The 23,587-nt window shown below is 40.4% G+C and overlaps 1 protein-coding gene across 6 annotated transcripts in view; it reads left to right on the top strand.

Annotated features, from left to right (window-relative positions):
- The window catches only part of ATXN7 (ataxin 7), a 160,118-nt gene that overhangs the window by 85,961 nt on the left and 50,570 nt on the right, over positions 1–23,587 (top strand). For all 6 annotated transcript variants that reach the window (XM_053600831.1, XM_053600827.1, XM_053600830.1 and 3 more), the window contains one exon: positions 16,545–16,649. In XM_053600831.1, the coding sequence (XP_053456806.1) occupies positions 16,545–16,649 (105 nt within the window). The remainder of the gene's footprint in view (positions 1–16,544; positions 16,650–23,587) is intronic.

Below are 23,587 nucleotides of genomic sequence, written 5' to 3'. Positions count from 1 at the left end.
TCAAAAGTGAGATATAATTAGAAATTTTGTGATGTGAGGTAGAGTGCACAGGATCCTAGTGACCTCCTGTGACTTTCTCCCATATGGTTTTGTGTAGGAAACTAGGGGACTGCCTGTGGAAGGTTATAGGTAAATATTTGTTGATAGATAAAGCTCAGATTAAAACATGTGAAAGAGATGAAGTTTTCCCCTAGAGTAGAGCATGATTTTTCTTTATCCATGATTCTACTCAGCCCATATTTTGTTATTTTGTGCCTTTGCCAGATTGGCCAATTCTAGTCTGTCCCTTTCCTTCCCCAGTGGAATATTCACAGATTTGATAAGGAACAGAAACATTATTATTTTCAAACTACTGTAATCTGATTAGTGGGTGTTCTACAACTCAAACTCATTTAAAAGAAAGGTAACAGGCCCTGTGATAAAAAGTCTCAAAAAGAAGAGTGAAAATGTTCCTGCCTAGCCCAGTGTAATTATTTTTGCTGTTCAGTTGCACAGGGAGGCGGCCAGAAGATGGGGGTACAAATTAATTAACCAACTGTTGGCAGAGATATGGCCATGTCATTACTGATAAGCATGGATGTAAGTAAGGCAATGTGTTGGCTGTTTTCTGAAATGAGAGAGGACAGAAATATGTTGACTAAAATAAAATGGAACACAGCATTAGTAGGGGAAAAGAATAATTTTGTTGGTTTCTGTTTATTAGAAGTACATAAAGCTCTTTTGCCCTTTTGTCTTTAAATGCTTCCTTAATAAGTTGAATGGTGGGAGAAAATGGATTGTCATGTTTTAAAAAAAAATACTTGAATGCTTTGTTCCTCATGTGCGCATATTTGGATCCTGCCTTCAACCCCTACTAAAATCATTTTTAATACAATTTGTTGTATTTGTAATCTTGGGTGAGATTTATTAAGTCAGTGGTGAATTTTAAGTAGTAGTATGCATAAAGAAACCTAGGTAAATAGTTTTGCACACAAATGTCTTACAGTAAACATTGTTTTTGTAATGTAAGGAGTGGTGTCACTTCTGTAAGGACTAAATTTTTTTATTTTCTGTTTGTTCTTCCCTAGGGGTAAAACATAGTGGGATCTTTCATAAATACTTGCTGGAAAAAGGAATGAAGCTCTGTGTCATATCATTGCATGCTGGTTTAGAAACTGGGATCTAGTCACCTAGATTTCACCTTTAACACTAGCCCCACCTCTTGCCAGCTGTGTGATCTTGGGCCAGTTACTTAATCTTTCCATGCCTGTTTCCTCATTTGTAAAGGGGGGGCGGGGCGGGGTTTAAGGACAGTACCTGTACCACAGGGTTGTCGTGAAGATTATGTAACAAAGCATACAAAATACTTAGCACACTGGCCCATTTAGTGCTCAATAAATGTCTGAGGTAGGGGCTGTTGTTATATTTTAAACAGTTGCCTGATCTTTTACTTCAGAAGCACTCAAAACAAGACAAAACAAATCTGGGGAGAAAATAAGTGTTTAACTTGAGACATGATTCTGAACTGTGGCTGCTCAGGGTGTTATCTGCTAGCCGCATCTATTTGCATTTGGTTGTGGTAAGTGAACTTTGAGTACCTTGTTCAGGTATATTGACCAGTTTCCCCTGGAAAGACAAAGTGAAACTGTAAAGTCTGAAGAAGTAAAACTGAGATGAGAGCATATTTACTACTTTCTTCTGAAAGTATTGCTGTTAGGTCTTTTAGTTTTTGAAACAGAAATGAGCAAATAAACTAACAATCAAAAATATTGCATTTAAATATTTCCCAGTGGTAATAAACTTCACCTAATTTGTTTAAACAGAAAAGCCTTTGTAATATTAAGAGGGATTGGCCCTTTTTGTCCTTTTGCCTTCCTCCCACGTTTACCCCTTCTGCAAGGAAGCACTCACCAGACACTGAGTGCCAGTGCCTTGATTTTGGACTTCTCAGACTCCAGAACTATGAGAAATAAATTTCAATTGTTTAAAATTTTTAAAAAATACATTAAGAGGGATTGGGAGTAGAAGTAATTAACCAGAAGTTAATGCTCCCCTTTCCCCTCTTCAGTGTTGCCTTGTAAATCTCTCTTCTTCCCATTCCAAACCAAAGAAAGCAGCTGTACAAATGAGTTTCATGCATAAAGTGGGGCCTAAAGATAGTGTGTTCAGAACTAAAAAAGTATAATAGAGAAGTTGGCATTAAAACCAAAGGATAATTCGCATGTCAGAGACCTAGTCTGGTCTGTTTCTCCCCATCTGTCTCCCCTAGGTCTGCCCTAGTGCCCTCAACTATGAGACACCGTGAATATTTGTGGAATGAGTGGAAGAGTGAAGGAATCTGATTTGAGTGGTTATAAGCATCAGTGAGAGCATTAAATTGATGTATGTGTATGAGTCCAGTAGAAGTTTTCAGACAGGGGAAATTTATCTTTATTTTTATTGTAACTTCTCTTTAAATAAAGCTGCCTTTAGGGAAAACTTTATTTCACTTGAGTATAAGCAGTGAATAATTTCATACATTTATGCAGAGTTCCCATCATTCTTAGAATTATATTTTTAATTCCGGGGTGGCTCTAAATTATTAACACTTAGTATATATGCCTTACCTATTTTTTTTTTTGGCATATGTCAGAAATAAAGCTTTAGAATTTGTTTTACAAAGCATTTGCCTAAAAGTAGTAGAGAATCTCAAAGATGATGGCTTCCTTGGTATCTTCTTCTTGGATGTCTGAGAAGCCCTTAGCTGTTCCAAATATATGTTCCTCATTCTTAGATCTGGCATTCTTCCAGGATTCTTTCCCAGAGATTAGTGCCACCCATCTATCCTGTTCTGCAGGATGGGAAACATGGCATCATTCTCCTCATCAAGCATATATTCAGGCTATTAACCAAGTCATGTCAACAGTTCCCTCTAACTACCCCAAATCCTTTCTTTGCTAACACATTGCCATCCCCAGGTCTATGCTACCTGGCGTCTCTCACCTGTACTGCTGCCGACAGCTCTTGATTGGCCTCCTCACTTCGACTTTTGAACCATGCACCTTCATTCTCCACACTACAGTTTGAGGAATGTTGCAAATAATTATCAACAGTCTAATGATATTATCCTCTATTAAAATGTATTTTAAGAACTTCAAATGGCAGAGTAAGAACCTCTGAAAATTGCCCTGCCATAAAAGCATTAAGAACGCTGGCAAACATTAAACTTTTCATAATTCTGAAAACTAACCCCAAACACTTGCAAGATGTGATGAGCTTTTATTTAAGAAAAATGGTTGAATCTCTGTAAGTAAATATAACTCTGTAGTGTTTTAACTAGCCTTATTTCAACCTCTTCTTCCCGGCTGCACAGGAACATTGAAAATCAACAACCTTACAACTATGGTAGGAAGCTGTGTAAAATAGCAGGCTAGCAGCCCCTAGAGGGGACAGAATGGGTTTGGCTTTCCCTCAGACCTCTCTTCTCTGAGAATTGTCACTGTTTGACTTATCTGAGAGCTCCCTGAAAATCTCCATTCTCAGGACTTGTCTTTATTTGGGTTTGCCCAGAGATCATTTGGTGCCCTGTCTGTAGGGTGTGACTGTTTAAAATCACAGTTGGCTGAGGTGGTTATACCAACTGGAGCTCCCGAGAGGCTGACCAGAAAAGTAAATAGGAAACACGAGGGAATGAGATGTCATTTGAGGCTTTAAACACTGGGACTCTAGAAAGTCACATATATAGGATAGTGCATGTGCCCAGGAAACAACTGAGAAGGCCCTAATCTCTCTCTTCTGGTCCACCTTGAGGCTCTGTCCAAGCAGGAAGTGAAGGCTAAAGCACAGTCATAAACTACTTGTTGGAATATTGAAGGGGTCATTCAGCACATGCACAGAGCCCCTTAGTAAAGGCTGGGAGCTTACAGGATCAGGGCATTGAAGGAAATCTGTGTCAGATAATTAGCTGATCACTAAGCTGACCAAGCAGAAACTTGACCACACATGTCCGAGAACACAGACTTTATGTAATTAGTCCAGGAAGGTCACTAGACAGGGACAGGAATGATTTCTAGAGTTGCCACATTTTTTTTTTTTTTTTTACTTAAATTGGCTAGTTTCAACAAGAAATTATGAGACAAGCAAATAAATGGCAAAATATGGCCCATAATAGAACTATATCAAAGCAAAGTTTTTATATCCTCATGAAATTAAATTGGTTTTAATTCAAACAAGGTTGTCTGAAGTGAGATGTTGATTGTAATCCCCAGAATGAGTACGGGGGCGGGGGACTTTGAAAGAAGTAAAGGAAAAACAAGGAAATTACAATGGTATACTAGGAAATATCAGTTTAACACAAGGCAATTATAGAAGGATAGAGGAACATTAAAAGATATAATACGTTTAAAAAACAAATAGCAAAATAGCAGACCTAAATCCTGCCATGACCTAACTTTATGTTTTAAAGTGGTTAATAGCAAATGCTATTTTATAGTTAGTTCTGTTCTTAGTTGTATGAGAGCCATGAGTTTTCTGCAGCTTGCATATCAGATACCTGGCAGGCATGAGTTGCAATATTGGCTGCCATTTGAACAAAGAAAGGAATAGTATTCTTAACTGAGTCATGAGATAATAACTGCAACCACAGTAAAAATGATAATAATAAACACTGTTCTTTATTGAACCCTTACATACACTGTGCTTACTGTGTTTAAACAGGCATAGACTTTAGCTTTTTACATGAATTAACTTACTCAAGCCAGCTATCAACTACAGTTGATATTATTGTTTTCATCATTTTTTAAATATAGAATTGTGTGCCTAGAGGTTTAAGTACCTTGCTGAAAGTGACAAAGCCAGCTAAGTGGTAGACTCTTAGAGCCAACATCCTACCATTAGGTTATATTCTTAACTAAATGGTAGGGATGCAAGTGAGATTTGGTAAGGATTTTGGCAGACATTTCCAAATTTAGGACACATAGCATTGATAGCTTGGTTTCTGCCTTGAAAGTCAGAATTTGCTAATGGTGCTTTGAGGAGTAGCTTGAGGAACACAGATAGCTTGTCCTGTGTACTGCCGTATTGTTTGCTGGTATCACCCTTCTCACTTTCTTCCTCCGTGTTTTGATATTTGCCTTCTCTGTTCTAACCAAGGCGTTATATCTCAATTTGAGTATAAGCAATGGCCATGTAAGCATTTTTGATGTTTACTTTGGAGTTCACTATGATAACATTGGCCTTTTGTAGTTGGTGATTAATAAATATTAGGAATATTTTTTTTTTCCAGCTCTTTGGTCCTTTGGTATTATGTTGGTTGCTTTTACTTGAAACATCTCATTTTTCTTTCTTTAAATCCAAAATTTATTGACAGCGTTGGTTCAGACAGGTCCAAACCTCATACATTTTGGCAAGTTGCTGATTAGACTTTTAGTCTCTGGTTGGTTTCATTTAACTTTTTTCAGTCAAAGAGAAATCCACTTTAATTTTTGGAATAAATGATATGAATTAGGGAGATGAGCTTGTGGAGGGTGGAAATTCTATTTTTTCTTTCCCAGTTGAGATTCCAATACCCCTTTAACAGCAATTAAAAACTTTTAAAATGTGCTGCTTTGGGTTACCAAATATTGAGAGTCAACAGTTGAGATATATTGGTGACTGACTGTAGTAAAACTTTAGTTATGTGGAGACCAGCCTTCTTTGTCTCTCGGGATACTTAGAAGTCTGTCCAACACTAATAGGACTGAAAGTCCTGGTATCTCAGGAAATATTTGAGCAACAATGAGAGCAGACAGTCTAGAAGTACCCACAGAAGTCTGCTGTCAGGTAGGGACACCTTGACTGACTTTGAAGGAACAAGACAGCAGAGAGGGGGATTCCCTGGGAGAGGCAGAAGAATTCTAGGTGTGCACTGAGAAGCATTGGTAATCAGCGTGTAATAAGGTGGTAAAGAATGTGTACCTTGCAGGACCATACCTTCAGATTGCAGTTCCTCTGCTTACTGGCCCTGTGATACGAGGCAGGCAACCTTATGCTTCACTTGCTTTTTTTTTTTTGTATAAAGTGGTTATGTTGACCTTAATAGGTCAAATGAGTTGATACATAGCACTGTACTTCTACCACAGGAAGCTGTCAGTAATTGTAAACTTTTATTGTTATTATTATATGTATTAATGCTTGTCAGGGTTTTATTTTGTTTGGTTTCTGTGGTTTTTGTTTACTGATATATACCCAGTACCTAGAATAGTGCTCCAGCAATAGTAGCCATTCTATATTTATTCAATATATGAATGAATGAATGAATGAATGATGAATATAGAGTACTTCTCTATATGCATTAGAGTACAATACCCGAATACCTAACACACAAAAGTACTTAATACATAGTATCACAAGAGGTGGTGGCTGCAGATCAGCAGAGATTGGAAGCAATGGCCAATAAAAACAAATAATTGTAATAGCATTACATACCTAGCACATGCTCTGTGCTAGACACAATTGTAAGGGCTATTTTATTTTATTTTATTTTATTCTTTGTTGCCCGTGGTAGAGTGCTGGGGTATTATAGCTCACAGCAACCTCAAACTCCTAGGCTCAGGTGATTTTCTTGTCTCAGCTTCCTGAATAGTTGGAACTATAGGCGCTGACCACAACGCCTGGCTCTTTTTAGAGACGGGGTCTCACTCTAGCTCAGGCTGATCTCAAATTCATAAGCTCAGGCCAGCTGCCCGCCTCGGCCTCCCATGGTGCTGGGATTACAGGTGTGAGCTACCACACCTGGCCTATAAGGGCTTTATGTGTGGTAATTCTTTCATCTTCATTATTACTCATTTTACATAGGGGATACTAAGAGTAACTTAGCCCAAGGTCACACATTGGGTGAGTGATAGAGTTAGGATTTGAACTCAAAAAGTCCAATTCCAGAAGTCGTTCTCAAATTCTTTTGTAAAGAACCTACTGTGTACCAGATACTGTGCTATGCAGATGTGGCCCCTGTCCTCCTGGAGCTTAAATCTTGAGAGAGCACGCAAAAATAGAGGTAACTAATAAGAAGGAATTGTTCCAGGAGATAGTGGTCTGCCTTAAATTGGGTGGTCAGGGAAGGTCTTTCTGATGAAGTGTAATCTGAGCCCTAGAACAGGCAGGTGAAGCAGTACATACAGAAGGGATAGAATTAGCAAAGGCCATAAAGTGGAACTGGCCCTACTGTCAAGGCTATCAGAATACCTGAATGGAGAGTGTGAAGAAAATGCAGTGTCACAGTTGTAGACATTAGGCAGGGCCTTTAAAGCATTGGTTTTCATTCTGACTATGTTAAGAATCACTAAGGAGATTAATTGGTCTAAGTGACATTTATGATTTAAAAACATCACTGTGGTTACTAGAGGGAGGAAAGTGGAGGATACAGAGTGGGCTCGGGGAAGTGCTGCTACTTTTAGCTCAAAGATGAAAGGACAGTGATGAGGAAGATGATAAAATGGCTCATACTTTTTTTTTTTTTATTAAATCATAGCTGTGTACCTTAATGCGATCATGGGGCACCATACACTGGTTTTTATGTAGTTTGCTGTGTATAATGTGCTCCCATGTATAAAGTGCACCCATGTTTTTGGCCCAGATTTTCAGGCTGGCTCTTGGCCAGAAGAGTCCTAACTGGAGAGGGGTAACACTCCCCTGGTAAAATGTGCAGATCTCACTGCCTCTCTGAACGCTGTTCTTTCCCTCTCTGCCTTAGCTCTCCCTCCCTCTATGTCAGGGGCTGCCACTGAGAGGGCCACACGCGTGACCAGTGGGGCAGGAGCTTCTGAGGCTGCGTGGCCTTTGGGCAGCCACACAGGTACCTAGGGACTGTGTGGGGCCCCAGTCCTCTCTGTGAGGACCTTGCTAACCCCACACTGCCCCCTTCACTCCTTGCCAGATTGTGGTACTCAGCAGAGGCTACTTTGGCCTGCTCCCACTGGATCCCAGACGCTCCTGGACTGCAACCTGTGTGCCTGGTGGGCCCAGGTAGGAGGGCATGGGGGGCCCACTGGGCTTCCTTCTTTCCCAGCCATACTACCCATGTATAATTTTTTCCCTCAAAAATTTTGGCAAAATAGGGTACATTGTACACGGCAAAATGTGGTACTTTGGTGTGGTGGGCATTATCCTAAGCATTTTACATAATTCGTTTAGTTCACTCAGCAATCTGTGAGGTAGGTGCTATGACTCCACCCATTTATAGATAAGAAGACTGAGGTACAGGTTAGGAAATAGCAAGGCTGAGATGTGAACACAGCCGGTCTGGCTCTGGAGCCTGTGCCTTTAATTAACCTCTGGGCTCTTTTGCCATAGCAAACTTATGTTTTCCATTCTCTGTCTCCCAATACTGTATGCATTTACATTAGCCATAGTGAGGAAGCCCAGACTCAGTTTGGAATTTCTCCCTCTACCTCACCCCATATTCGTGGTCTCCTGAGTTCTTTTTAGGGTCTCCTAGATCATGTCTTCAGTATAGTTTACCTCATCTTCACTGCACAGGCTCTTACAAGTCTCACTGTGGCTTTTGCATCAGCCTTTGGGTACCACCCTCTGATCTAAGTTGATCCATATTTATGCCAATGTTACAGACTGAATCATTTGACTTCCTTGTTGAAAATTTTGGGTGCTTGCTGGCTTGCAGAGTAAAGCATTGGCTCTCTACAGCTGGAGCCCAAGCATGTCTCCCTCACTCTCCCCTGGATGGACTACAAGGAGGAGTGTGTGGTCAGCAGTTGGAGTACAAGAACCACATGAGAGTGGAGCTTGCCTTGTGAAATAGTTGCTATTTGGTGTATACAGTAGCCCACCATGTCTGCAAAGGATACTCAGTGGATGCTTGAAATTGAGGATGGTACCAAACCCTAAATATAGTAGGTTTTTTCCTATGCATATATATATCTATTACAAAGTCAAGTTTATAAATTAGACTCAGTAAGGAATTCACAACTAATAAAATAGAACAATTACAAAAACATGCCAGCATCATCGCAGGTGTGCTTTGGGGCCATTATTAAGTAAAGTATGAGTTCCTTGAACAGAGCTCTGCGATACCAGGAGCACTACAGTCCATCTGATAACTGTTAACTACTAAGTGGCTAACAGGCTGGTAGCATAGTAGCATCCATAGCATGGAGTTTATGGACAAAGGGATAATTCACATCTTGGGTAGGATAAAGTGGGATGGTGCAAGACTTCGTCCTTCTATTTAAAACAGTACACAAATTAATGCTTAAGTGGCTTGGCATGGGAGCTCACATCCGTAATCCTATCACTTTGGGAAGCCTAGACCAGAGGATAGGTCATGGCCAAGAGGTTTTTTTTTTTTTTTTTGCAGTTTTTGGCCGGGGCTGGGCTTGAACCCGCCACCTCCAGCATATGGGGCCAGTGCCCCACTTCTTTGAGCCACAAGCACTGCCCCATGGCCAAGAGTTTGAGACCAGCCTGGGCAACATATCAAGATCCCATATCTAGAGGCTGGGCATGGTGGCTCACACCTATAATCCTAGCACTCTGGGAGGCCGAGGCAGGTGGATCGCCTGAGCTCACGGGTTTGAGACCATCCTGAACAAGAGCGAGACCTCTCTAAAAATAGCCAGGCATTGTGGTGAGCACCTATAGTCCCAGCTACTCGGGAGCCAGAGGCAAGAGAACCACTTGAGCCCAAGAGTTTGAGGTTGCTATGAGCTATGATGCCAGGGTACTCTACCGAGGGTGACAAAGTGAGACTCTGTCTCAAAAAAAAAAAGAAAGAAAGAAAGAAAAATTAGCCAGGCATGGTGGGGCATGTGCCTGTAGTGCTAGCTACTTGGGAGGTTGAGGCAAGAGGATTGCTTGAGTCCAGGAGTTTGAGGGTGCTGTGAGCTACATTTTGGCCACATTACTCCACGCCTAGGGAACAGAGCAAAACCCCTATCTCAAAAAAAAAAAAAGAAAGAAAGAAAAAAGAAAAAGAGAAAACAACTTATGAATTGTTTATTTCTAGACTTTTTTTTTTTGAGACAGAGCCTCAAGCTGTCACCCTGGGTAGAGTGCTATGGCATCACAGCTCACAGCATCCTCCAACTCTTGGGCTCAAGAAAGCCTCCTGCCTCAGCCTTCCAAGTAGCTGGGACTACAGGCACCCACCACAATGCCCGACTAATTTTTGGTTGCAGCCGTCATTGTTTGGCGGGCCTGGGCTGGATTTGAACCCGCCAACTCTGGTGTATGTGGCTGGTGCCTCAGCCGCTTGAGCCTCAGGCGCCGAGTCTCTACAACTTTCCATTTATTGTTTTCAGGTAATTGAAACTGCAGATATTGGGGGCCTGCTTTATGTCAGTTTCCTATGAGTTTCATTAGTGACAACTGTCCTTGAACAAACATTTCTAATTAGAACAAACATTTCTAGTATGTGTCAGTTTTTTATTTTCGTTTCTTTAGCTAACGTTTATTAAATGTTTACTGAGCACTCTCCATGGATTATTATTCATTTAATTCTCATAGTAATACTTATAGTAATCTTATGAAATGTAAGTCCTGTTAACTATATTTTACAGACACAGAAACTGAGGTTCAGAGAGGTTAAATAATTGAACTATGCTGTCATAACTAGTAAGAGGAAGGTGGGGATTTGAGTCTTAGTAGTTTGACTGTGGAACTGCTACAGCATGGGATACACTAATTCACCAATGAGGAGATTTGAGAATCAGACCCTAAAACACAGAAATTTTGTCAGAAACTGCCTCCAGATACGATTACAATGTGTTGAAAGAAGACTGTTGAACTTTTATCTCACTGAATGGCAGACCCGATTCTAGCAGAAGATGACCATGTGTCACTAAATGACATAAAGGCACAATTATAACCTTCTGGCTTATAATGGCAGATACATGACTTAGTGTGATATATCAATTATTATCCATTAAGTAATGTTTAACACATACCATGTATTCATTGCTGCTTTCTGTCAGTCAGGTTAGGCACCATTAGGCATTGTCGCTAGAGTAGTAGCCTGTCGGAGGAGGTGAAAGATCACACAGCTAGATGGATGGTGACAAACGGGACAGTGCTGTGTAGCAAGGCTAGTTGGTGCTCTGAGACCATATAACAGGGGGCCCGTGTAGCCAGTAGCCCAGGGAAGTGACATTGAAGCTAAGAAGGAATGCAGTAAAGCAACATGCTAGTAAAGATCTGGGGGAAGTGAGTTTCAACAGAAGCAGCAGCAAGTGCCAGGGTGCTGTGACAGAAAAGAGCATGATGTGCTCCAGGAACAAAACCGAGGTCAGATCGGCTAGATGCACAGAGGCAGCACCAGACCATTCAGGGCCTGTGGGCCAGGTCAAGGATCTTAGTTTCTATCCTTAGAGTAACTGGAAGATGTGGAAAAGTTCCACATGCCTGCTATTAAACACAGGATAAGGACTCCCAGAGTTCTCAGGCTCTTTGCTGGGCAAGGATAGGAGCCTGCTGTCAGACAGTTTTTATTTTAAATTTTTATTCACATATCATAAATCAGTGAGTGAAGAGCTGTCTTTAGAGGAAGGTATCAATGTTATGAGTAGGAGCCTAGCAGAAAGAGCTGGGCTTTGAGTGATATGGATTCTAGGAAGGATAGGGTAAAGCTTTCCATGCTGTGGGAACTCTTCTGGCCAAAATGTAGGGTTATGGGAGAAAAAGGCAGGTTTGGGGAATACCCAGAATCTTGAGACACAAATATATCAAATCAGGGTGTAGGCATGGAAGGGCGAGAGTGCTGAGGCCTTCACTTGCAAGAAAAGTAGGTCAGGGATCCAAGCCTCACTTTGAAGCCAGCAGGGGTCTTTAAGCAGAGAAGTGCCGTTATTGCTTTATAGGTCTAGAGGGAGGAGGCTGCAGGAGAGAGAAACTCTGGCCTTAGGAGATCTGTCTAGGTGAGTGGAAGCCACCAGATCCTGACTCTGGGCACTGGGAGTGGGGGTGGCATGGAGGAAAATGGTTCTGGGAGAAGGCTGGAAATTGCCAACATTAAGAGTCTGGCAGACCTGGGTACTAGGTTGTGAGATTTCAATGTCTGTGTGCCCTAGTTTATTGACCAGTGGGGATGCATGACTTCTGTCAAGTATCCACCCTTGAATAAGCACTCCCTAGCATGAGATACCCTTCTAAGACTTTGCCCATATTACTTATGTTAGTTTTTCTATCCTGTGAAATGCCTGGTGAAGTGGGTACTATGATTATTACTATTTGATAAATGAAGAAAGTGAAGTTCAGAAAAGTAGAACTTGCCTGAGGTCACATCCCTCTTGATCAAGGAAACCAAGAATCCAATGGGAACCAAGAATCTGAGTGTTAGAAATGGCCCCACACTCTTAGCCAGTGATAGAGAGTGCCCGTAGGGGAGAGAAGGGTTTGAAGAGGTGACAGCTGAGCTGAGACCTGATGTGTGAGAATGTGCCAGGCATCTTGTGAAGAACAAGGGCAGAGCCTAGCTGGGTAAGAGATTTCTGGGTCTGAGAAGAGAAAGGAGGTCAGTGTGCCTGGAGCAGAGTGAGCCAAGGAGAGTGGGGAACAAGGGAACAGAGGATGAGAGGGAGGCAAAGGCATATCTGGCAGGGCCTTGGGGGCTGTGGCAAAGCCTGGGATTTTATTCCAAGAGGAGTGGAAAGCCACTGGGGAATTTTAAGCAGTGGAGTGACATGATCTGGCGGATGATTTTAAAGAATCTGGCAGTCTTGTGGAGGGGATTGTAGATCATTTAGGAGAGTTCTTCCATCGATCGGTGGAAGGGTGCTGGTGGCACTGGAGAGAAGGGGACAGAGGTTTTAGGAGGGAACTGACTATGCCTGTTGGTATCTGGCTGTGATGAGGGACAGGAGTCGGAGATGACACCTGGGTTTTTAGTTTGAGCTGTTGGGGGATCAATATATTATTTCCTAAAAGGGGGAAGGTTGTTGGGGCAAGGAGCAAGCAGAGAAGGGTCAAGAATGAAGTTATCTTAGACATACTTGTTCTGTTTGAAATATATATGAGAAATCCAGATGGCGATGTCTAGTAGGCAATCGGGTATGTGAAACTAGACAGAGCTTGGGAGCAGTCTGGGCTGGAGATAGAAACGTGGGAGTCATTGGCATGTTGAAGCTTGGGATGCGTGGGAGAAGGGAGACACTCAGAGTACTGGAAAGGTTAAATGCTTTGCTATGCCATTCAAATTTCCAGAGCACAGTCCTCGAAATGGAGATAACAGCACCAAAGTCATAAATACATTCACCACCATTTGGGGTCCACTTTGCCGGGGAGGGCCTTCAATCTGCACGTGACAGTTTCTACACACATGTGCTCATGTGTTCATGTGCTTTAACCCAGTCCCTTCTAGTATACTGCTAAATTAATTAGACCCCACACCACTAATTAGAACATAGAGGTGGCCCAAATCCTGAGAAAGACTTCAGGCTTACTAAACAATAAAATCTATTCTTTAAAATCAGTTCAGAATCCATGAATTCAAGTATAATTTAAAAACTTGTCATTTTCAACTACATAATTAATGGCTTAAGTTATATATTTCAGGTGTATTTTGTAAACTTTTAATTTAACAATAAAAAAATGAAAAAAAAAAACAATAAACTTGGTTCGACTCTGTATTTTATTTTCTGTTGTAAATCAAGCTTTTCCATGTATTTGGGCAAGATACATATGTTAATTTGCAATTGAACTAATTGTGAATTTATGCTTTAAAAATATTCAGAAATATACCTCTGTTTCTAACACAAATTATTTCATTTCTTTAAGTTGACACAACATTCCACGTTCTGTTCCTAAGGCCTGTGGAATGTCCCAGTGCAGAAAAAGGATATAGAACTCCTTTTTTTTTGCCCCTGAAGAAGACATTTAAATTATTTTGTATCTTCTAGCTTACTTCCAAATATGGATATCTGAAAGTAAAGAATTTAGAAAGCTAAAATTAAAGGTACTTTAGAATTTAACAGGAGCTTGATTTTGTAGGGTAGCATAAATTAGATTTAAATACACTATCGTTCTTTCTGTGTGCATACATACGTGTGTGTGCATATGTGCACGTGTTTTTAGGGAGATGCAAGGCACTGATGGGAGATCAAGAACTGAGGTTACAGGTCATACAAACTGTGTCCTCATGCTACTTTCTTGCTTGTGGTATTAAACAAGTTCATTTCTCCATAAATAGGGATTATCTTAGGGTTATTACTGGAAATAAATAGGATGAACCATATAAGCAAAGGCACAGAGTAGGGTGTCAAAACATGTGTCACCTGTTTGTGATTGTTATCAATACCGTCATCATCAATTGCAATATATCTTAAGTTATTGAGGAAATTGAAGTTTTGACAGAAGTATAGATTCCTGGTCCCTTACAGAATGATCTCTGCTCTTTAGTTACACTAGTCGTAGGTCTCACAAAAGGATCAAAAGAACCAGGGCAAGAAAGAATAATTTTCTACGTACATATTACATGGCAGATTGAATCCTTATGACTTGAAAGGATCAGCACAGTTTTTTATTTTTTAAATGCTTTAACTTTAAAGGGGCAGAGGGGTAGTCTACAGAAGTGTCTGGTATCCGGCAAAGTGATATATTTTAAACATCATTGTTTGATATTGAGTACTGTGGGAAACCACAGAGATCACATCACACAGCTCTAAAACTGAACTAAGACCATTTATTTAATGCTATTTTAACTGCTGTTTAATAAAATTAACTGAGTTGATTGCATTAATGAAACTTGATTTGGTACCGATTTTACGATTTCAGTTGTAAGTTATGAATGTTACAGCATTTCTGCAATACAGATTTTCCTTATTAACAGTTTTGTATCAGAGGCCTTTAGCATAGGAGTATATAGAATTTGTGCTAAACTGCTTTAAATTTTAGAATGAAATGTCAACAAACTGTAAGCATGAAGAATCGCTTATTACATGTATATCACTGTGTGGCTTTAACCTTTCCCATTCTCCTCATGTACTATATTTAACTCAATATGGGCATGCTTTCAAGGAAAACAGAATATTGTTTGGCTCTTAGTTTTATTAAGTAAGCATCCTCACAGAAGTTAGCAGTCTGCTGGAATCTTCCGTTATCTAATCAGTTTGTGCAAAGATGTTCAGCCCAGACATTCCAATTTATGGAAGTTGGAATCTGGAAGGAATGTCTAGAAATCATTATTCCTCTAGTCTATAAGAGGTACCAAATCCAAGCCACATCATGAGTCAGAATCAACTCCTAGCTATTAACCTTAGACAAAGTACTTCACCTGTCAATGAGTCAGTTTCCTCTTCTTGAGTGAGGGGGTGGAATGGTATCTGCCCGGGATGTTGTGAGGATGAAATGAGGTAATAGTTAATAGACTACTGGATGCTGCAACTGCATCCCAGAATCCTGTTGGGCCTTAGCGTGTGTCGGAGTTACAGCTAGCTAGCTGTGCAGTTCAGTGTACTCAAAACTGTTTAAGAAAATTTGAGCTATAGCCATGTGTGAATATTAGATTAGCACTTTGGTAATTTAGAGATTACCATCACCTGACATCTTCTTAGGGCATTTTCTCCTCCCTTTAAAAACCACCAAAATCACTCAAGCTGGAGAAAGTATGAAATTAAATCTGTAGGAAAGAAGGCAGATGCTAATCACCTTTTTTATTCCCTGCCCCCCTTAAATGTGGTATTTGATCTACTAAAACTTTTGCTTATCTGAAATTTTCTAATTCTCTATTCATTGCAGATATTCTAAATAGTGCATGTAGCATGAAACACTTGTTTTAAATCATCAATTTTGAAATATTTGAGAAGTTTAGATTCTAGGTCTGATCTTTTAGCTCTGTTTCTAGATTATTGTTATAATTGTTCCTTTTTAATTAACCATATTTATCAAGTGTTAAGTTACTTTCAGTTCCCATCTATATGCAGATATTTTAGTTTCACTTTTGCATTTTAATTAAGTTGACTCCTTACTGTTGGAAAAAAGACACCAATTCATATCCTACCTTATTCTGTTAACTAAACTAAGACTAATGTATGAAATGCTGTATTTGCACTGAAGTGACCTGAAAAAGAAAGTATAAAAATAATTTTCTTTGTATTACATGCTAGCAAAAACAGACACTTTACTCTTCAGTGAAATTTCTGCTCACTTTATAAATGTTCCAGAGAACTCAGGGACCAGATTTCTGGAATAGAATGCATAAACAAATAAGACCATTAAATGGTACAGCTTTATGAATTACTAAGCATTTTATAGGGTTGCCAATTCTTTCCCATAAGAGAAAGAATAGAGTTCGTCTGATGTTACATTTTTTTTGTACACGCATTCATTATTTGCATTTTAATAGATTTGTCTATTTCACCTTCTAATAAATGATTTTTGGTGTACTTTATTTTACCTCTTTGTAAAGTTCTTCCATATGTCTGATTTGAGTATTCTCTCAGTAGTCGTGGTGTGCCACATCAGTTACTTTTAAACTGGAGTGATATTTGTCCTGATACTACTTCATAATAAGGCCACTCCTATAGAAAGTATTGCCCCCCCCCAAATGGTTTTGTATCCATCAGAACCAGATAAGTGAGTGATGTTCTGTTTCTTTGTTGCAGACATGCCAATATTTGGTTTTTGTCCAGCCCACGATGATTTCTACTTGGTGGTATGTAACGACTGTAATCAGGTTGTCAAACCGCAGGCATTTCAATCACATTATGGTAAGTGCTTAACCATTTAAAAAATCATTATTAGAATGTAAAAGGTAAAGCAGGATTAAACTGAAGGACAGTGATGGCATGGTAGGGCATAATATCTCTCCTCCGTCAGGAAGTAGGCTTTCTAATTCAGTGAATAAGTTAATACCTATCAGATGTTGAGTATTTTTTGATTTTTATTGAAAATGATGTTCGTTTTCTGGTTTTTATTGAATTAGACAGGGAAAGTGTAATTTATAAATTTTATATTTCATCAGTATAGTTATAGGTTTATTTCCTTTTAGAGTCCCTGGTTATGAATATAGTGGATTTTAAAATTTACATATATAAGGCTGAGCATGGTGGCTCATGCCTGTTATCCCAGCACTTTGGGAGGCCAAGACAAGAAGATTGCTTGAGGTCAAGAGTTGGAGACCAGCCTGTGCAACATAGTAAGATCTTATCTCTACAAAATAGAAGTAAAATTAGTTGGGCGTGGTGATATGCACCTGTAGTCCCACCGGCTGGGGAAACTGAGGCAGGAGGTTGTTTGAGCCCAGGAGTTTGAGGTTGTGGGGAGCTGTGATTATACCACTGCACTCCAACCAGGGTGATAACAGCAAGACCCTGTCTCTAAAAAAATAAAGGCTGGGCGCAGTGGCTCATGTCTGTAATCCTAACACTCTGGGAGGCTGAGGTGGGTGGATTACCTGAGCTCACAAGTTCGAGACCAGCCTGAGCCAAGAGAAGACCCCGTCTCTAAAAATAGCCAGGCGTTGTGGCAGGTACCTGAAGTGCCAGCTACTTGGGAGGCTGAGGCAGGAGAATCAGTTGAACCCAAGAGTTTGAGGTGGTTGTGTGCCACAGCACTCAATCCCAGGGTGACTGAATGAGGCTCTGTCTCCCCTTCCCCCCATCAAGTAATTAAAAATAAATTAAATTAAAAATAGAATTATATGTACACTCATAATATGGCCACGTGGACTTTTTTTTTAAATGGGAAAGTGATTTTGAAACTCTTAAGTTCAGTAGTCCTAAATCTTGGGTGTTAATCATTGAAGGGTACAAATAAACTTGTTTTGTCGTTATCATAATGCCACCTAAAGTGTTTAACATAATATTCTGATTTATAAAACTTCGTTTTGTGCCTAGTTTGCTTTAATAGCAAATCAAAAGTAGCTGAGTGCCCTTATTGTTTCAGGCACTGAGTGAGATTTCTACCTCCAGAGTTGTAATCTAATTGGAGAGACAGGCAAAGTAACTAGATACATTTTTTAAATAATTGCGAGTTGTTTAGTTGTTTCCTCCTTGCTCTTACTACTATAAATGCAAGCTTGAAACAGAGTAACAACAAGGTTCTCCTTGAGTGTTTAAAGAGTTAAACACTCTGAGTACATAGAGTGTTTAAAGACAGCTTCTCAGGAGTTGTCACTGGGCCCCAAGTAATGAGAAGGACCAGCTCAGGCAGTGATCTGGAAAAAGAGCATTCAGTGCAGAGGGAATAGCCAACACAGAGACCTGGAGAGGCCAGTGTGGCTAGTGAAGGGAGGAAGAAACTAGAGGAAGGTAGCATTATAGGCGAGACCTGATCATTCACAGACCAGGGTGAGAAACAGCTTGGTGACATTGAAGGGTTATGTAAGAAAATAAAACAGTTCCATCTCACTGGTTGAATTGCTGGGAACAGATAGTTGAAAAGAGTAGAAGGAGAGAAAATAGTTCAGAATCAAGAGGTGTTGCTGGACTGAGAGTGAAGTGGTGTTGTAGAGCTAGTGAGTCTGCAGAGCTTTGCAATACTTTTTAAAGTTAGAACTTTCAGGGCTTGCTTTTGGGAATGCTGTCATTTTAAGAGTTACACCATTATAATCACCCCAACATTTTTCTCTCAAGGAATAAATCTTTTATTTAACCATGAAAAGGTTTTTTTGAACTCCTGCTTCTGGGTGAGGTCCTCAGGTAGGCATCAGAGTGAGTACAAAAATTTTTGCTGCTTATGACTCTGAGAGGTTAGCATTAGAAAAAGCAATAGTCAGTTACTAAGTATTTTGTAGCTAAAATTTTGTAGCCAGACTAGACTGGATTTAAATTTAAGCCTGTAAGAACCATAGGTTAGTTCTTTGCCTTGAGCAAGTTATCCAACTTTGGCTTCCTTTATTATAGTAGAGATGATAATGCCCACATTATGTGTTCTGGGTAGGGATTTAGTTAAGTAACATGGGCAAAGATCCTAATACAATACTTAGCACATAATAGGCATGAGTGAGAGATACAGGTACAGCTGTAGATACAGGAAGGATGTGTCTAAAGTCATGAAACAGACCAACGTCTTAAGGATAGGAGTAGAGTTCAGACCAACATCTTAAGAATAGGAGTAGAGTTGGTGGGCTAGTAGCTCAGGCTGTCGGGTTTGAACCTGACCTGGGCCAGATGGACAATGATGACAACTGCAACAAAAAAAATAGCGGGGTGTTGTGGTGTGTGCCTGTAGCCCCAGGTACTCGGGAGGCTGAGGCGAGAGAATTGCTTAAGTTTGAGGTTGCTGTGAGTTATGATGCCACAGCACTCGACTGAGGGCGACACAGTGAGACTCTGTCTCAAAAAAAAAAAAAATAGCTGTATACCATGGAATACTATTCAGCTACTTTTTTTTTTTTTGAGACAGAGTCTCACTGTGTCGCCCTCAGTTGAGTGCCGTGGCATCATAGCTTACAGCAACCTCAAACTTAAGCAATTCTCTTGCCTCAGCCTTCCGAGTAGCTGGGACTATATTCAGCTATTTAAAAAAAATGGAGACTTTACATCCTTCGTATTAACCTGGATGGAAGTGGAAGACATTATTCTTAGTAAAGCATCACAAGAATGGAGAAGCATGAATCCTATGTACTCAATTTTGATATGAGGACAATTAATGACAATTAAGGTCATGGGGGGTGGGAGGAAAAGCAGAGAGAGGGAAGGAGGGAGAGGGGTGGGGCCTTGGTGTGGCCACACCTTCTGGGGGCAAGACATGATTGCAAGAGGGACTTTACCTAATAAATGCAATCAGTGTAACCTGGCTTATTGTACCCTCAGTGAATCCCCAACAATAAAAGAAAAAAAAAATGAAGTCCAAATGATTAAATAAAAATGTATCCGATGAAAGCCATGAGAGTTGAATCAAACATAAAAGAAGATTATTGTGTAGATACAAAAACTTCTGAGAAAGAATCTTTAAGGGGAGTGGGAGGAAAACCCAGCCTGCTGATCTAGGAAGTCTGGGTGCCCATAAAAATATGGATAGGAAGTAACCTAGGTAACCAATGACCAATAGAAAGAGACCAATAGAAAAGGGCAATACTACCTGGAGGCGCAGGCAGGCCAGTGGAAGACTTGCCGCCCATTTCAAATAGAGTATTTAATACTCCTGCAGGCCTTCGACTCCTTCTTCTCATCTTTTCTCCTTCAAGAGAGGGACCCATTTCCAACTCTCTTTGGAATTGCTCTAAACTTTCTCTTTGTTCTTCCTAAATAAAATCTCTTTGTTACCCTGAAAAAAAAAAAAAAAAAAAAGAATAGGAGTAGAGGCTGGGTGGCTGTGCTCAGTGGTTAGAGCACCAGCCCCATGCACTGGAGGTGGTGGGTTCGAACCTGACCCGGGCCTACTAAACAAACAAACAAAAAGAATAGGAGTAGCACGATTGCATCTTAATGAATAACCCAAAGAGAAGACTTCTTAGAGAAAATAACCCGTTATGTTAGCATAGAACAGATTTTTTTATACTGTAATTTTTAAAAATTTTTAAACATGGAATGCATTTCCATTGTGGAAAATGTAGAAAATATTTTTGAAAGATTACCTATGATCCACTAAAATGAAAAGTGTTTTGATGGGGATAGGGCTGCCACAGAGGGGTGCATATTTTGTGCACTGAACCACCATATTTGGTGGCCCCAGGCTGGCAACAGGGTTGACCTGAGGCAGGAAATTCCAGGCAGTCTGGAATGTGCTGTACGCATCCCCATTGGCCAGAGCTGATGCCCATGTGAGGATGAGCACAGTGCAAAGGCAGGCTGGGACTAGCTCACAGGGCCTCATTGTCCGGCAGACTCCCTTTCTCTTGATGTGTTGGTGGGGACCAGTTGCTGATGTTTTAGAACCAAAGTGGTGTGACCTAGTCGTGCTACAGAGAATTGATGGGTAGAATGAATTAGGAGGAGGTTTGAGAGGAAACATTCAAAAGTGTTACTTCCCCAGGACTTCCTGCAGCACTAAAAAAGCCCTCTTGGTCCCCTCTTCTAGGAATAGTTCACTAAATGGTAACAACATATTTTTATGGAGTGGTTTTGTTTTTTTTTTTTTAATCTTCCTTCTGTTTTCCTCCTAGTGTATGAGTGGGGAAAGGTTTCTTAAAATAATATTTCTGCCTTTTCTCTCTACCAGTCCCCTAGCACAGTGCCTCCTAAAAAGATACTTTTTAATGACAAAGAAGGTGGGAGCTTTAAACTTGTAAATGGGAAAGTATGTATGCAAAATTCAGGACGTCTGTGGCGAGGCTGGAGATGCGACTTAACAAAGCCACTGACTGGGTGGAGGACTGTCCCTCTATTGGCAAGGGAGTCTGACATAAAGATGAGGGCCAAATGCTCAGAGAGGAATTCTGCTGGGAAATAACAGGAGTGCCCTCTTTGAGGCAGCAGTGGAGGAGAAGGCTGGTAGAATTTACAGGAGGTTTGGAGGGACGGGAGAGTTGGCAGAGTAACTGCATAAATGGAGGGAGGTACCATGCAGTGGCCCTCAAGTGACACGCCACTCACTTCAAGGGACAAGATGTGGACAAGGCTCCCCTGGACCAACAATCTTTCCCAGTGCTAACACTGCCTCTTCTATCTTTTGGAGATAGGGGTTGTGACGGAAAAGAGTGTTTTTGGAATTCTCTCCTTTGTTGTTGAAATTCTAGGAGGCCAATTCTTGCATTCTTATTTTCCATGGTTAAAAACAACAAACATTTTCAAATTCAGAATCTTTCCTAGTGACCTTTGTAACTGTTTATTGCATTTATTAGGAAAAAAGCATACCTGGCAAGAAAAGGATTGTATTTTCTTATCTTTAAATGAAATTGGTGAAAATGTGGGGGCAGTCTCCTGTGAATTCATGTATTGCTGGTATTCTCTGTGACTTCTGAACAAATGAGCAGTTTGCTACAGAATCCAACAGGCAGTTCCTTTAAAACCGCTGCTGCTAGGTCAGGAAAAGTTGCTACAGTGGCAGCAAGGCATGTAAGTCAGTTAATGTTGTTGGTAAAATTATTCTGACTAAGTAAGATGCCCCATACTTATTATTCAGAGCAGAAAGAGGTCCTGTACTTTCTCAGGATTTCCATTTGAGCAGTAATAGTGTTTCTAATGTCATTTTGGCATTTCTTTTTTTTTTTTTTGGTTTTTGGCCGGGGCTAGGTTTGAACCCGCCACCTCCGGCATATGGGACGGGCGCCCTACTCCTTGAGCCACAGGCACCACTCCATTTTGGCATTTCTAGTTTTTCATAGTCTGATTGCTTTCATAGTATAGATTGCTTGCTTTCTTGGAACTATGTAGTAATATCATACTTTCTTGATGAAGTTTTAATGTTTTGAAATAGTCCAGTATGCCTCACGTTTCTCTTCAGTTACTCAGTATTTTGGGGAGCAAGATGTTTCTTACAGCTAATTTCAGACTTAGAAATTTAATTCGAATCCGTGGATCCCAAACCTGCTGCGCACCTGCATCAAAGAGTAGCTGCCCAAGTGTTCAGCTTCCCCAGGCCCACTTCAGACCCCTTGGATGGAATCCCAGGGATAGGACTCAGGATCTGCATTTAAACATCTTCCTGGGCTGATTCTGATTTGCAAGCTGGCCAGGACACACGGCTTTCGCTGCAGATGTAGTCCCCTCTGGTGGAGCTGCTGCTGTCTACTCCCAGCGGCTGGCATAGTGAGTGACACATATCTGCACTAAGAGATTGTTGAGTCTAGCAAGGATGGCAGGAAAGGAGTCCCTACTTTTTAACTAAGTTTTAAATCTTAATATTATGTGCTGGAAATGTCACATTAATTGCCTTTAAAACTTTTAAGTATGCAGGAGAGCTGAGCTGGTGCTGTTCCCCAGGGCCAGTAGCACCATTCTTCTGAAGTGAGAATCTTAGTTGATCTGTTAGTTTAGTGATCAATATGTTGGTTGTAAACTGGCTATTGAATAGCATATACGGTGTGGTACTTCTACATACATTTACTCTGGATCTGAACAGTGGCATTAGCATAGGGTAATGGATGACTTGTGGGGTGCCTTTTGCGTTATATGGGGTTGTATATTGTCAGAGGTTCCCATGACCCGTCATTCCAACAGACTGCACGTTCATGCTGCTCTGTGCGCTGCTGTTTCAGTGAATTTTGTTTATGAAAAATATCTTACTTGCTCCAATCTGTCTTTTCTGCAGACATAGGGGTGATCTTACTCAAGGGAAACAGATGAATGATGTTAATTCAGCTTGGACTGGTACCACATTTGGAATCTGTATTATTAATCAAAACCCTGTTCAAATGTCAGCCATTGAAGTATTTGCCTCAGATTAGTGGGCTGATTCACTTATTCACCTTTTGCCTCAGCTTGAGTCTGAGCAAGGCTTCTTTGTTGTCTTAAGTCTACTTAATATTTTTCTTTAAAGTAAACCACTTTATTTCAATAAGTCCATTTATAAAGAGAATTTTATGGAACAATAAAGGGGAAAACTGGTGTTGTTTACCATAACAGATGGTAAATGTAAAAATAAGTGCAGTTAAGAGATTATTTAATTCTATGTTGATATTCTTGCCTATGCCTGAGGCTTACTCCCTTTGTTAAGGAGACCAGGCAAGTGTTATCCCCACAATAGTGTGATGTTATCAGAAGAATTGCAAGAGATTTGGAAAGGGAGTAGTACGTTTTTTACTTGTGGTTTAATGTTATTA

Source organism: Nycticebus coucang, chromosome 8 (genome assembly GCF_027406575.1).
Source record: "Nycticebus coucang isolate mNycCou1 chromosome 8, mNycCou1.pri, whole genome shotgun sequence".
Lineage (NCBI taxonomy): Eukaryota > Metazoa > Chordata > Mammalia > Primates > Lorisidae > Nycticebus > Nycticebus coucang.
This window is presented reverse-complemented; position numbering and strand designations above follow the sequence as displayed.